General features: G+C 41.0%; 1 protein-coding gene across 1 annotated transcript; it reads left to right on the top strand.

Moving 5' to 3' along the window:
- Positions 1-270: 270 nt before the first annotated feature.
- Positions 271-12,555, top strand: LOC111861734 (tuftelin-interacting protein 11). The gene is made up of 13 exons (XM_023846553.2): positions 271-505; positions 684-951; positions 1,150-1,342; positions 2,906-2,999; positions 3,601-3,808; positions 4,952-5,141; positions 5,334-5,555; positions 5,903-6,156; positions 7,685-7,881; positions 9,697-9,918; positions 10,586-10,792; positions 11,070-11,239; positions 12,308-12,555. Exons 1-13 carry the CDS (start codon positions 397-399, stop codon positions 12,551-12,553), a joined length of 2,580 nt encoding a protein of 859 aa, XP_023702321.1. The 5' UTR covers positions 271-396; the 3' UTR covers positions 12,554-12,555.
- Positions 12,556-13,660: the final 1,105 nt, after the last annotated feature.

Here is a 13,660-nt window from a genome sequence, read left to right on the forward strand (position 1 = left end):
AAAACATTCATGTTTAACGCTATCGGCTTTTAAATTCTTTGAACATTCTAACCCTCAGATGTTTCCATTTTTTTTTTTTTAGACGCGAAAAATTTCGAAGAACGTGTCATTTTGAAGCGTTCGCGTTAAGAATTTCGAGATGAAGTTTCGTTGCCGTGTTATAGATGGCAGAACAAAATGCGTAGTATATTTGCTGCCCTCTTTCAGCGTCTCGCTGAACTACCAATGGTCACCGCAATTATCGATAGAAATACGTTTGAGCTACGTTTCGATCGTTTCGATGGTTACTCACTAATGGAGTGAAGTTTATGTTGTGTATTTGTAATCCATGATCAGGCTTTTGTTTGCTGTGTTTCAATAATTTCGGAATTGTTGACTAAATTCCAGCATAACAATATGTCAGAGGAAGAAGTGGAGAATTTTGAAATAACTGAATACGATTTGGAAAATGAATTTAATATTAACAGACCAACTCGCCGAATAAGCAAACACAAACAAATATACGGTAAGCTCGACCACTATGCAGCAAGTGTCTTGCATTTGCAGGTTATGATTACAAGATTTCTAACAATCCACCAATACGAATATAGAGCAAGGAATGTTATTCAGTTCCTTATACACAGTAGAGTTATTGAAACATTTTTGTGTATTCATGTAGCTGATAATTGTATCGTCATACTTAGGTATTTGGGCTGATGACAGTGGAGATGAAGATGGAAGTGGAGGTTCCAGGCCAAGTTTTCGAGGTGCAGGCGGGCTAAGTGGAAAACATAACTATTCAACACCTGTTAGTTTTGTGTCAGGAGGAGTACAACAAGCTGGAAAACAGAAAGCACCCAAAAATAATAAAGACAAAATTGGTGATGACAGTGGAGATGCTGATGGTGATGAGGAAAATGATGATGATCTGGATGGCAGAAGAGGCAAGAATGACACTCCTAATTCATCAAGGTGAGTATGTTATATACATTAATTCTTGATCATACTAGTTAACATTCTAATGGTCATTCTTAAGAAAGTTGTACGTGAGATTTTGAATGTTCCTTCTTGGCACTCTTACACACCATTTTTATTTAAGTCTGTTGTTCCGATAAGTGTTTTTATTTGCATATTAATGCACAAGTTTCCTTTTTAATCATTTACTTTCAGTGAGTCTGAGGAAGAAGGCCCAGTACGTGCATCTGCAAAGTTACAGTCACAGAAGCAACGTGTATTGAACCTCGATGGCGAAATAGCTGGTCTGCGAAAGAAACGTCCTGTTTTCAACCCAGCACTTATAAATAAGGGAATGGGAAACTGGGAGAAACATACGCGTGGCATTGGTGCCAAACTCTTGCTTCAGGTATTTTTGATAACTGTTCATGAAGTGGGTTATGTGCCTGTGTGCCTTTCAGTGGCTCAGATTATAACCTGAATATGGTGTGAACTGAACAGTAACTAAGGCAAATCCATATTAAACCTCAAAATATAAGTACAGTACAACTGTTGTGGGAAACCTGATGGCCGTATGTCTTATTTGTCATAAGAAAATCGATTTTGAGATTTTAACAGATTCATATGAAAAGTGGTTTCTGGAATGCCATCTGTCTGCATGTATGTGCCTTTTGCTAGCACCTGAATGGTGGAGAGTTCTTATACATGTTCGGTATTCAAGAGTTTATCCATCATAGATCAGTGGTTGGTAAATGTGAACATTCTAGTTCCAGAAAAAGGGGCCCCTTAAACATAAAATTTAAATTCTCTCTCTCTCTCATAAAAAAAAACCAGCTCTAAAAATCTTGATCAAATTTCAGTAAATATGTAAACTGTCTCTCTAAGTTAATCTACATAGATGGTAAGCAAAGTAAGTAAAGCTCCCTGCAACAGGCCGTGGAGGCCCATAGGGTTGTGTGATGTTGAGGTCCCACATTTTCTAGACAATCAGCCCACAGATGGCGGCAAGGTTGTCAGCCGTTTACCCCCAGGAATATTCCCCTGGGGTCGACTCAGCCTCTAACAGAAATGAGTACCAGGAATATTCTTGGGGGTAAAGGGTGGCCGGTGCGTAGGGCTGACAACCTTACTGCCATCTGTGAGCCGATTGTCTAGAAAATGTGGGACCCTCAACGTCTCACAACCCTGTGGGCCTCCACGGCCTGTTACAGGGATAGCTTTACTTTACTTTTATCTAGTTGTCTTTTTATGGGTTCACCACATGTCTTAACTGCCTTCTGAGAGATGTCATGTTTTAGTTCACTGTAAAATATCTCATTATTGTCTGAAGCTAATGAATCTCATTATAACAAGATTACAGCATACTTGTAGTCTGCCTCTAGCAGCTTCTCTTTCCGCTACATAAAGCATAAAATCTATATTTAACATTTACTATACAGTGTAGTCGCATTTTATGCAAGAGATGCGATCCTGAAGACCTCACATAACTCAAGACACCTGATTCTTAGTGAGTTCTTGGGGGGGGGGTTCACACGTTATTTCAAACTTAGCACATTAAGTGAGACTCTACTAATATTTTTTACATCGCACTATTTCAAATATGTGACTGCACTGTGTTTTTATGAGAGGAATTCATTTGGGGGAGGTATCCAATACCTAGACTATGTAGTGTCAGATGGAAGGAAGATTGATTAATGATAAATTGGAAAAGGAATTGGAAGGAAACAATCATGGCCTAATCGATATACTGGCCTGGAGTGACCAACAAAAGCTGCAGAAAACCTTAGGATAGCTGATACTGGGCAAGATTCAAACCAAGTACATCTTGAATACAAGGCCAACCTGTTTAGTGGAATACATCGTAGCTTTTACGATGTTTATATTGAATGTTTAGGGGAATTTTGGCCTGCATGGCATCAAAGAGTTTTTAAATTTTTATTTTCTGATGTTTGTATGTGTATGGTGCTTACAGATGGGTTTCCAACCAGGCAAAGGTCTGGGCAAGGATCTTCAAGGCATAGCAGCTCCAGTTGAGGCTCATCTCAGGAAAGGCAGAGGAGCAATAGGTACGAACATTTAGGTCTATGTGTACTGCATGTTACAGAATGAAGTGTACGTGGTAATCTGGAAGCTAGAAAACTGGTTTTGGATTCCACTGCAGCCTTAGCCATACCAACTGTAGATCCTCAGTGCTGATGGCACCATTGTTATTAAATACTATCGCTACACAAAACAAAATACAGTAACTGTCAAAACTGGATAAAGTAAAGTAAGTAAGTAAAGCTATCCCTGTAACAGGCCGTGGAGACCCATAGGGTTGTGAGACGTCGAGGCTCCCACATTTTCTAGACAGTTGGCTCATTGATGGCGGTGAGGTTGTCAGCCGTAAGCGCCAGGCGACATTTACGCCCAAGAATATTCCTGGTACTCATTTCTGCTAGAGGCTGAGTTGATCCCAGGGCCATAGTGCAGCTGGAAGGATTAGGTCAACTGAAAAATCCAGTGACCTTGTCGGGAATCGAATCCGCAACCTTCCAGCTTGTAGCATAGTGCCTCAACCAACTATGCTACTGCGTGCCCCTGTCAAAACTGGATAGAAATTTTAAATTGTGGATACCTAAAATCTGTGTTTGCCTAACCAGTATTAACACGGACATTGTGCAACAGGTGCGTACGGTCCGGAGAAAGTTCAGAAAGTGGCAGATGTTCAGCCAGATTCAGAGGAAGAAGAAGCAAAAGAATTTGTGGAAAAATTATCCCAGTGGAGGAAGGGTGATATGAGCAATAAGAAAAAGAAAGTGCGTTATACATACAAGAGCGTTGATGACGTGTTGGAGCAAGGCAAAACGACTAGCAGTGGCAGGAGAGAATACAGGTATGAGTGTGTTAAAATATGTCTCTGGTTCCTCAGATTCAAATTTCTTACTCCACGTCAGTCTGCCAGGCCCATGTTGTTTTTAAAGATCATGGAACCAACGTCCATCAGGACAAGTCCAGTGCAGGGCCACAGTGATTGAGAGCAAGAGGCCAGGCTGTAAGTGTGTATTAGGAACGCAGTGGGGAATTTGAAAAGATGGACTTAGTCCAGGTTAGGATGGCAGGAGGACCTTAAGCATTATGCAGTAAATTATGAAATTGCTAATGTGTCTTACACCATGAAAACTTATAGCAGATGTGGAGGTAAAACTCCATGCATTTCAAACTTCCACACCAGATAAAGATCAGAGGTGAGCCTCATCCTCAATGCCCGTTGTTTCCATACATATCACATCAGAGGCCCATCTGGTGCCAAACTTGTTTGGAACATGTTGGAAAGGCAAAACATTTGCTGTCTCCATTTTGAGCATGGAAGTTGAAACACCCCAATTTTGACTGAAATTTTGGGGGAACAGAAGTGAAAATACTGCATATAACATCCCAATTCAGGAAGCTTGCCACATAGAACCTGTCAGTGCTATGCAGTCTTAATACTGTCATTAAACAACAAACTTATATAAACAAAAAAGTGAAGAATTTACAAATTATTAACATTGATATAACAATCAGTTTTTTAAGTATATATATTTTCATTCTTGTCAGGGGAAAAGATTTTTCTTTGCCACTGCATAATATTTGACTGTGGGGCCCACATAACCTACTGTTGAATGTGAACTGAGGGCTTTTTCTCAAGAGATTAAAAACAACAGAATATGATTCTGACCATTTGGCTCTATTTAATGCCAAAGTTAAGAATGCATGGAGCTGTATCTCCATTCTTATTCAAGGTGTGGCACTTAACTGAGTAAACATGATTATGGCCTTCCAAGATGTGATGCTGTCTAATTAGTAGGTACCAGTGTTTCAGAGAGACCTGCTGTCTACCCAGGAGATGGGGGCACAGTTTCCTCTGAAACGTTGGTACCTATGTATAAACATACATAGTGTTACATTCCAAAAGGCAGTCACTCACATAAGGACCTCACCTCAGGCCTCAACTTTAACTCTTTTTGTCCTGATTGTACTGTGTGCTTGCATGCAGTCAGCTGAGTAAGGTGAAAGTGATCGACATGACCGGTCCGCAACAGAGGGTGCTGAGCGGTTATCATGCTATTGCTGGACAGCAGCGTCCTGCTGACGAGTGGGAACTCCGCAAAGACAAGAAGTTCGTAAACTTTGCGTTACCTGAGCTTCAACACAACCTGAATCTCCTGATGGACATGTGTGAGCAGGTACACACCGCATGACTGTAAACACTGTACAGCATAACTTCCATTTAAGATTTTCCATCGATTATTAGATTAGATTTTCATATCTCAGGGTTGGTGTAGTCGCTTGCTCTTATGAACACGGTAATGACCATCTGAGGCACACAAATTGCTTTACACATCTCGTATTTTGTATGATTATGAATGTTTCTGCAGGATATCATCCAGAATGATCGCAAGTTACGGTATACAAATGACCGCATTGTCATGCTCGAGCAGGAAGAGTTGTCTCTGAAGAAAGTGATCGAACAAGAGACTCGACATATAACAACACTGGAGTCTGTGCACAGTATGGTCCAGAAGTTGATAGACCAAACCAGTGACAAGTCTCATCCACTTACAATAGACAAAGCTATTGAAGCATTCAAAGAGCTGCAGGTAAGATTTCAGAAGTAATTCAAACCCCTGGTGATATTCAACAGTATTCATATCAGCACATTTTCCTTAAAACACAAAAATCATAAAAGGGAGGGAATAATTATGATTAAAATACACATAAATGTTCTATTTCTAGTGCACCAAAGGTCACGGTAATGTGCTTAGCTCTTCAGTTTCATATTTTGGAGGTCCCAGGTTCAAATCTCAGTCCAGAGACCACTATTGTGATAAAAATATTTAGTTGTTTTCCTCAGTCCCTCCATACAAATACTGTTTTTGTTTAATGCAGATTTCCTTCTTGCCTTCTTGAAATACATCCTAATGAATGTTTTGTCTGTCTGCAACAGGAAAAGTACTATGAGGAATATCGTCTGTATGAGTTGAGTGACTTAGCATCCAAACTTGTTGCACCACTTATAAAGGATCAACTTAACAGCTGGTCACCACTTGAAAATCCTCAGGAGCCAATGCCATTATTCAAACAGTGGAAGGACATCCTTGAAGTTGGACAAACCCAAACACTTACTAATATATCAACACAAGATCCATACCATTACTTGGTGTGGCAAGCCTGGATGCCCAGCGTCAGAACAGCTGTCAAGTAGGTTATAGAAGGTTTCATGTTTAAGTTAGCAACTGTCATAAAAATATGGTGGTATTTTTATCAAACTGTTCCTTAAAGGCAAGTAAAGTGAAGTAAAAGTAAAGCTATCCCTGTAACAGGCCGTGAAGACCCAGAGGGTTGTGAGACGTTGAGGGTGCCACATTGTCTAGACAATTGGCTCAAAGATGGCGGTAAGGTTGTCAGCCTTACACGCCAGCCGCGCTTTACTCCCCAGGAAAATTATTTATTAAGCCCTGGTACTCATTTCTGTTAGAGGCTGAGTGAGCCCCAGGGCCATAGTGTGGTCGGAAGGATTAGGTCAACTGAAAAAAATCCAATGAACTCATCGGCATTTGAACCCGTGACCTTCCGACTTAACAACAAAAACAAAACTCCGCGGTTTTAGTCTGCAAGAGAACTATACCGACCAAGCGACCACTGACTGTCAGCGAAGTTAGTGCCAACTTTAGCAGATACAGAGTGTCGCATGGGCAGCACAACGAATCCCCACTGGAGCCGCCATTTCCTTGAAATAGCTCCTCAGTTATCCTCACAAGGCTGAGTGGACCCCGTTCGAGACCCACTATTTCTCAGTAAATCTGGTAGCGCCGGGAATCGAACCCGGGACCTCTGGATCTGTATCCAGGAACTGACCACTAGGCCAGAGAGGCAGTCTTGTTCCTTAAAGACAGAAACAATAAAATATTACTAAAACCTTCTTAAGAAATTGTCACTCTGCCCAAGTGCCCATAAAAAGGTAAATGTATCCTTTTACCCCCAGGAAGATTCCGGGTACTCATTTCTGTTAGAGGATCAGTCGACCCCAGGTCCATAGTGCGGCTGGAAGGATTAGTTCAATTGAGAAATTCTATGACCTCAATCAGAATCGAACCCATGACCTTACGGCTTGTAGCATGGTGCCTGAAATGAATGGGGATAAAACTGTACACGGTCACGACCTTTACACTACGCTGGAGGTGAACAGTTGGTCATGCTGTACTTACTGGAAAGGGGACTGAATAAATTTCATAATATCTTTGCCTCTTCTCTGTTGGGCATGAGGCAGGAAAGAGATCAGTTAATAGTACTCATTTTAATGTTGACTGCTTGCCAGCCAATGAAGAGATGTGGGAGAAGTAGTTAGAGTATTGGGTGTGTGTGTGTGTGGAGGAGAAATGTGAGCGGAGAAGAGAAAATTTGGCATAGCCACGTTTGGTTTATGCATTTTCATCCTCTGTGATGATTTTTTTTTAAACACTGTCACATAAATCGTGAAGTATCTGTATTGGACAATACATTTATAATATGTAGTTTATAACCTCCACATAAAAACCTATGTCAAAACAGGAAAGAACTGTATACCATGAATTTTCTGTCTAAAAGTTTTCTGCATTTTGAAAGCTATAAGTCCAGTTTTGTTTTTCAGATCAGGTGATACACATTAACCAATAAGTAATGGCAGATGTGTTGTGATATAAGAAATTTTGCTGTAGCCATCCGTATGAAATCTCTCCTTTTTCTACAGCAATTGGAACTGTCGAACGTGTGAACCCCTTATTGAATTTTTGGAACATTGGCTTCCATTAGTTCCCCCATGGGTACTGGATAACATTCGGGACCAACTTGTTCTACCCAGAATACAGCATGAGGTTGAGGAGTGGAACCCAATGACAGATACTGTTCCAATCCACGCTTGGATACATCCCTGGTTACCTTTGCTTGGTATGTTACTATGCATAACAACTTATGTTTTATCCACCTGCTCAGCAGTCAAGTGTATGTAGAAATGAATTTCTTTTTTCTTTCTGTAGACTTAATAGGAGCTGGGATAAAAAAGACTCTGTGGCCTGTAATCTGCAAGCGAACTATACTGACCGAGAATCTGCCACATGTCGGCGAAGTTAGTGCCAACATTTGCGGATAGAGGGTGTTGCGTGGTTAGCGCAATGCATCCCCACGGCCATTAATTTCGGTTTTTTAGACCAAAGCCGCTATTTCCTTGAAATAGTTCCTCAATTATCCTCACGAGGCTGAGTGGACCCTGTTCCAGAGCCACTACTTCCTAGAAAATCTGGTAGCACTGGGAATCAAACCTGGGACCTCTGGATATGTAGCCAGGAAATCTGACCACAGAGGTGGTCATAGCTCAGTCAATATGATGACAGGCTGAATGGACAGGGTTTGATTCCCTGCAGAGGCAAGAGATTTTTTCTAATCCACAGCATCCAGATCAACTCTGGGGCCCACCCCAGCCTCCTATTCGGTGGGTATCTGAGGCTCTTTGCCTGGCAGTAAAGCCGCTCAGACACGAAGTTGACCACCTACTTCCATGTAATGCCGCAGTCAAAAATGGTGAACTACCTCCATTCCTCATATGTCTTCATGGCACAGTGCTTAATTAATTAAGCACAGGGACAACTCTGTCTTTATCTGTAAACCTAGTAGAGAGCTATGAAATTTACTCCATTCTCTGATTAATATGTACTTTTTTTTTTTTATTGCTAGTGGGGTGGGACTAAGTTCCTTGTATTGTGGCCACTTCTGTCCTATTATACGAGCTCCAGATGATAGGTGAGGGTGATTGTGGAGCAATTGGTGGAATGAAGATTGGCAGGGGAAATCGAAGTTCTCGGAAAAAACCTGCCCCAGCGCCACTTTGTCCACCACAAATCACACTTGTTGACCAGACCCAGGATCAAACCTGGGCCACCGCGGTGGGAAGCCAGCAACTAACTGCTTGAGCTATGGCGAGGCCAATATATACTGTAGCCACAACTATTAAAGGGGTGCACAAATATTGTAGTAAGAGTTACTGCATTGATTTACATCCTTAGTTGTGGTGTAAACTTTAATTTTATAATTTGAGTGTTATTCTGTCTTTAAAGTTTTGGCTACTGTATACTATGATACTGAGAGGGAAAGCAACCACATCCTTGGCAAGGAATGGTTACTTCTAGTAACTGATAAACATATTTAGAAATCTTCTCGTCTGATGCCATGTGGTCAGAAGCTACTGATATTGTCATCAAATTAAGAATATGTAAATAAGTAATATAACAGTCCCATTGTCATTACAACCTGTATTCCATGTGATCCCATAGATCATCATTTTGTCTGCTGAACCCAGCCTGGCCCATTGTAACAAACATAGGCATCATTGATAAGATTTAAAAGTTTCTGACGATGGTACATTAGTACAAATATTGTGCTTTTGAACATTCTCCGTTGTCATATCTTTATCTATAAACCATCATGTTTATTTTTCAAAACACAACATTTAGAAGACTGGATTCTGTCTCTGTCTTCAGGTAAAAACTACTCAATCAATAATCAGGACGGTTTTTAGATAAAGACAAAACAATGGATAATGTCCAAAAACATAATATTTGTGCTATAGATATTACTGATTGGGCATGCCTTTCGTATCCTCATTGCCTTCGGTGTTAATTACAGTATCCAATTCCTTTATATTAATTCCTGCGAGCTATATATTCTGTATGCAGAAGCAGTTCTGATGATGAGTGTATTTTACTTTAGGAAATCGTCTGGTTGTGACTGTCTACCCAGTCATTCGCCACAAGCTGAGCAAAGCGCTTGTCAGTTGGCATCCATCAGACAGATCTGCCAAACTGATGCTGCTGCCCTGGCATGGAGTGTTCTCACGGGGTGACATGGATGCATTTCTCGTCAAGAATATTGTACCAAAACTGCAGCTCGCTCTGCAGGAGCTTGTCATAAATCCACATCAACAGCATCTAGGTGAGAATGGAGCCAAGTTAATTGTTGCTCAGCTACTGAATATATTCCCAGCATTCCATTGTTCCCTCTCCTAAGCCTGATATATCCAATCCACATCCTCCTATCCTATCTATTGAAGGTTCATTTTAATGTCATCTCATCTATGCCTAGATCATCATAGTGGTCTCTCTCCTTCAGGTTTGCCTACCAAATCTTTACGCGCACTTCTTTCTTCTCACATGCATATGTGTCCTTCCTGTCTCACCCTTATTCACATGATCATTCTAATAATATTTGCTGTAGAATACAAATTATAAAGCTCTTTATCATGCAGTTACTTGTCCCTGAATAATGAACCTAATGGCCAGTGATAATAGTCGCATGGTCTTTGTCCGCTCGAACACTGGGGTTGTGGATGCCTGTGTGCATTTATTCTGCATTTGTGCTGTCCTCTACATAGGTAGCAGCCTTCTGACGGGCTGATCCCCAATTCAAGGAGTCCTACTGACTATATAGGATTACAAAACCAAAAAAGTGGCCAGCGCCCAATGAAGGAATGTAGAGCCATTGATGTATGGACAGGATGGGACGGGGCTATACCTCATTATGAACCACAAAATAGAATTTTGAAGTTCATCCACAGGGAGATTCATTTTTATGTAGGCTGTATTTTTCTGTTCACATACAGATCAATGGCACTGGGTGATGGATTGGCAGGAATTGTTACCAGTACACAATTTGGCATCACTGCTCGAGAGATACTTTTTCCCCAAATGGCTTCAAATACTTACCATGTGGCTGAAACATGCACCAAACTACGATGAAATCACAGAGTGGTACATGGGCTGGAAACGGATGGTGTCCGAGTCGTTGCTGGCCCAACCTGCAGTGAAAGGTTCGTTCAGATACAATTTGTTCTCACATTAATGACTGCAGTCTTTGTAATGCATGTTCTGTTGGGTACTGTAAGGACATAAAACTTAAAATCTTAAATGGGGAAATTTAATGCTGAGATTATTGGCTTGGGATCATTGAAATCAAATGTTAAATGAGTTACAATCTTAAATTGAGGAACATTTATTAGGGCATTCCACTGTTTATGATATATAATTGAAGATATATGTCATGAAAAGTCTAAGATAAGATGGAGTTGGGATGGCTTTTATGTGCAGAGCAATTTCGCAAAGCTTTGGAGCTGATGAACCGTGCTGTGACAGCACCTGGCCAGTCAATGGCTCACCAGCCAGGGGCAGTTGAATCAGTGTCTTATCTCACCAATCTAGAACAGTCATCCTCTGTGACACCTCCTCCAGCTCAGAGGGCAAAAGAAACAAGATACGAGGTAAGCAAGCACCTAAAAGTACATTAGATTGAAACCTGTATATGGCTGCATTGCCCCAGACAAGTTATACATGTGAGATTTGACGTTCTTGCAGTGGTGAGTCTTGTTGTATGTGATGTCATGGAGAGAGAGGTAAAAGGTAACATGTAGGGAAGGTGAAGAAAGTAAAGAGATATTCAGTTCACCCCACTTTCATTGGTTCTGTCTTACTGTCTTCCTGACCGGAACTTCAGCACAACCACAACCGGCTCCTTCATCATGACAACGCACTTACCCACACATCCCTGAAAACCACAGAGTCTGTGACTAACAACATGGTTACTGTTCCCCATCCCCCCTACTCGCAGGACTTAGCCCACTGTGATTTCACTTCTTTTTCCCAAATTCAAAATGAAACTGAAGGGACGACTTTTTGAAACATCCTAAGGGAATCGCAAGTGGTACTCAGTAGCGTTAAGGAAATTGACCTCCATGTTGTTTTGAAGTGTGGAAAAAACGATGGGATTGCTGTATACGTTCCCAAGGAGACTATTTTGAGGGAGATGGCAGCCAAAGTTGAGTAAGTTAAGCCTGCATTTCTATTTTGACCCAGTCTGGGAACTTTCCTATACACCTCATATGTACATAAAAGACACAGGTATAATTCCAGTGTTCAAGCAGGAGAACACATATCATAGCTCAGGCTGCACAGACACCGAGATCAGCTTCCTCTGTCTCTGTTATTAAAAAATCCTGAATTTTGGCTTCCTTAATTAATCTGAGCATTGTTGCTATCTGCAGGGGTTCACCTTGTTAGCCTATTTCTTCCTCAAACATCAGGCCACCTCTTTGGCCTTTCTAATCAACAAAAATGAAATTCCACAAGACCACGTTCAGTTTAGATCTCCTGCACTGAATTATCAGGTACCGTGGAGGACTGGCAGGTGGATATGTTCAATGTTTTTCTTTAATGAACGCAAAGAGATACCTAACCAGGTGATGTAGTTGTATTATATGAATGTGCACTTCCCATTGTTACACTGTAACTTAAAATCCAGTTTAAAACATACATTTCATTCGGTGTTACAGATGCTTGCTGAAGCCGTTCGCACTGCAAGTCAGATCCCACAAGGTTTCAAGGAGTTAATACAGAAGCGTTGTGAAGAGAGAGGAATCGTGTTCATGCCCTTACCTAACCGATACCGCGAAGCTAAGCAAGTGTATCGCTGTGGGAAGATCCAGATATATATTGACAGGAGTGTTGTGTTTGTCAGTGAAAATGGTAGTGTGTGGATTCCAACCGCGCTGAATAATATGCTGGATATGGCTGCCTGATAGCAGTAGATCAGTCTGTTCCAACCCAACCTCCTTCAGCCTACTGTCCTTTCTTATTGTTTACAGTTTCAAACATGTCCCCTGATTCTGCTTTATGACTTTCTCTTTAGATGTTCATTTCATTTTCTTTCTCTTACAGTACACTGCCAATTTTCTACATGCAGATCATCTGCTTTGCAGATAAGCATGAGACTTTAATTGATTATACAGCTTTTCTATAATGATTTTAGCATTGCCCATTACACCTTTTCAGTAATATGTATCGTGATATGCAATAAAATGTAAATTTTCTCACCCTGTTGCAAATTTCTGTTATATAATTTTATTTTTTTGCACACCAGTCCTGTGGCCACTGAACATGGATTGCTTTTGTCTATTAAAAAGATGCTTCTATTTGTATTACTGTTTAGTGACCAATAGGAGGGTCAGTAATTAATAATTGCTTGATATTCATGGGAATTCAGTGTAATGGGTATTTCCAAATTATCCATTGTTTAAATATCCATGCTATTTGTCTCCTCCATTCCTGTGTATAATTAAGAGTTCGCCATATTTTGTAATTTAATTTAAATATTTGTAGATCTGTATAGCAACATAGTTTGTATAATACTTAAGTAGGAATGGTAATAAACTACAGTGTCATAAACCTCCATAAATTGTAGTTCCATTTGAGATGATTCATGTACAGATCTCACCATACACAGTAAATCAAGTATGGGGCCATATATTTTTACTCTCAATGTGAGATTTATTACCCTGAAAATCGAGGCAGCATGTTCCTCCAGCCAGCCTACAGGGTGTCACCAAGGTGGCTGACTATGAATGAATGAATGAATGTATAAGGAAGTGGTGGGCCTTCTTGGCCCTTGCACCGCGACCTACAGTGGTCTATTGTGCTTGAGGTGGCTGGCTAAGTGCTAACACTTGGGATTTGTATAGGGAAGTGCTCAGTTCAAATCTCAGCTAGGACACCGATTGCCCTGACTGAGATCTGCCATGGTCTTGTTCAGTCCCCCAGGCAAGGCTGCACCATAGCTCAAGCAGTTAGTCACTGGCTTCCCACTGCGGCAGCCCGGGTTCGATCCCGGGATCTGGTCAAGTGGGATT

The sequence above is a fragment of the Cryptotermes secundus genome, unplaced genomic scaffold, assembly GCF_002891405.2.
Source record: "Cryptotermes secundus unplaced genomic scaffold, Csec_1.0 scaffold136, whole genome shotgun sequence".
Lineage (NCBI taxonomy): Eukaryota > Metazoa > Arthropoda > Insecta > Blattodea > Kalotermitidae > Cryptotermes > Cryptotermes secundus.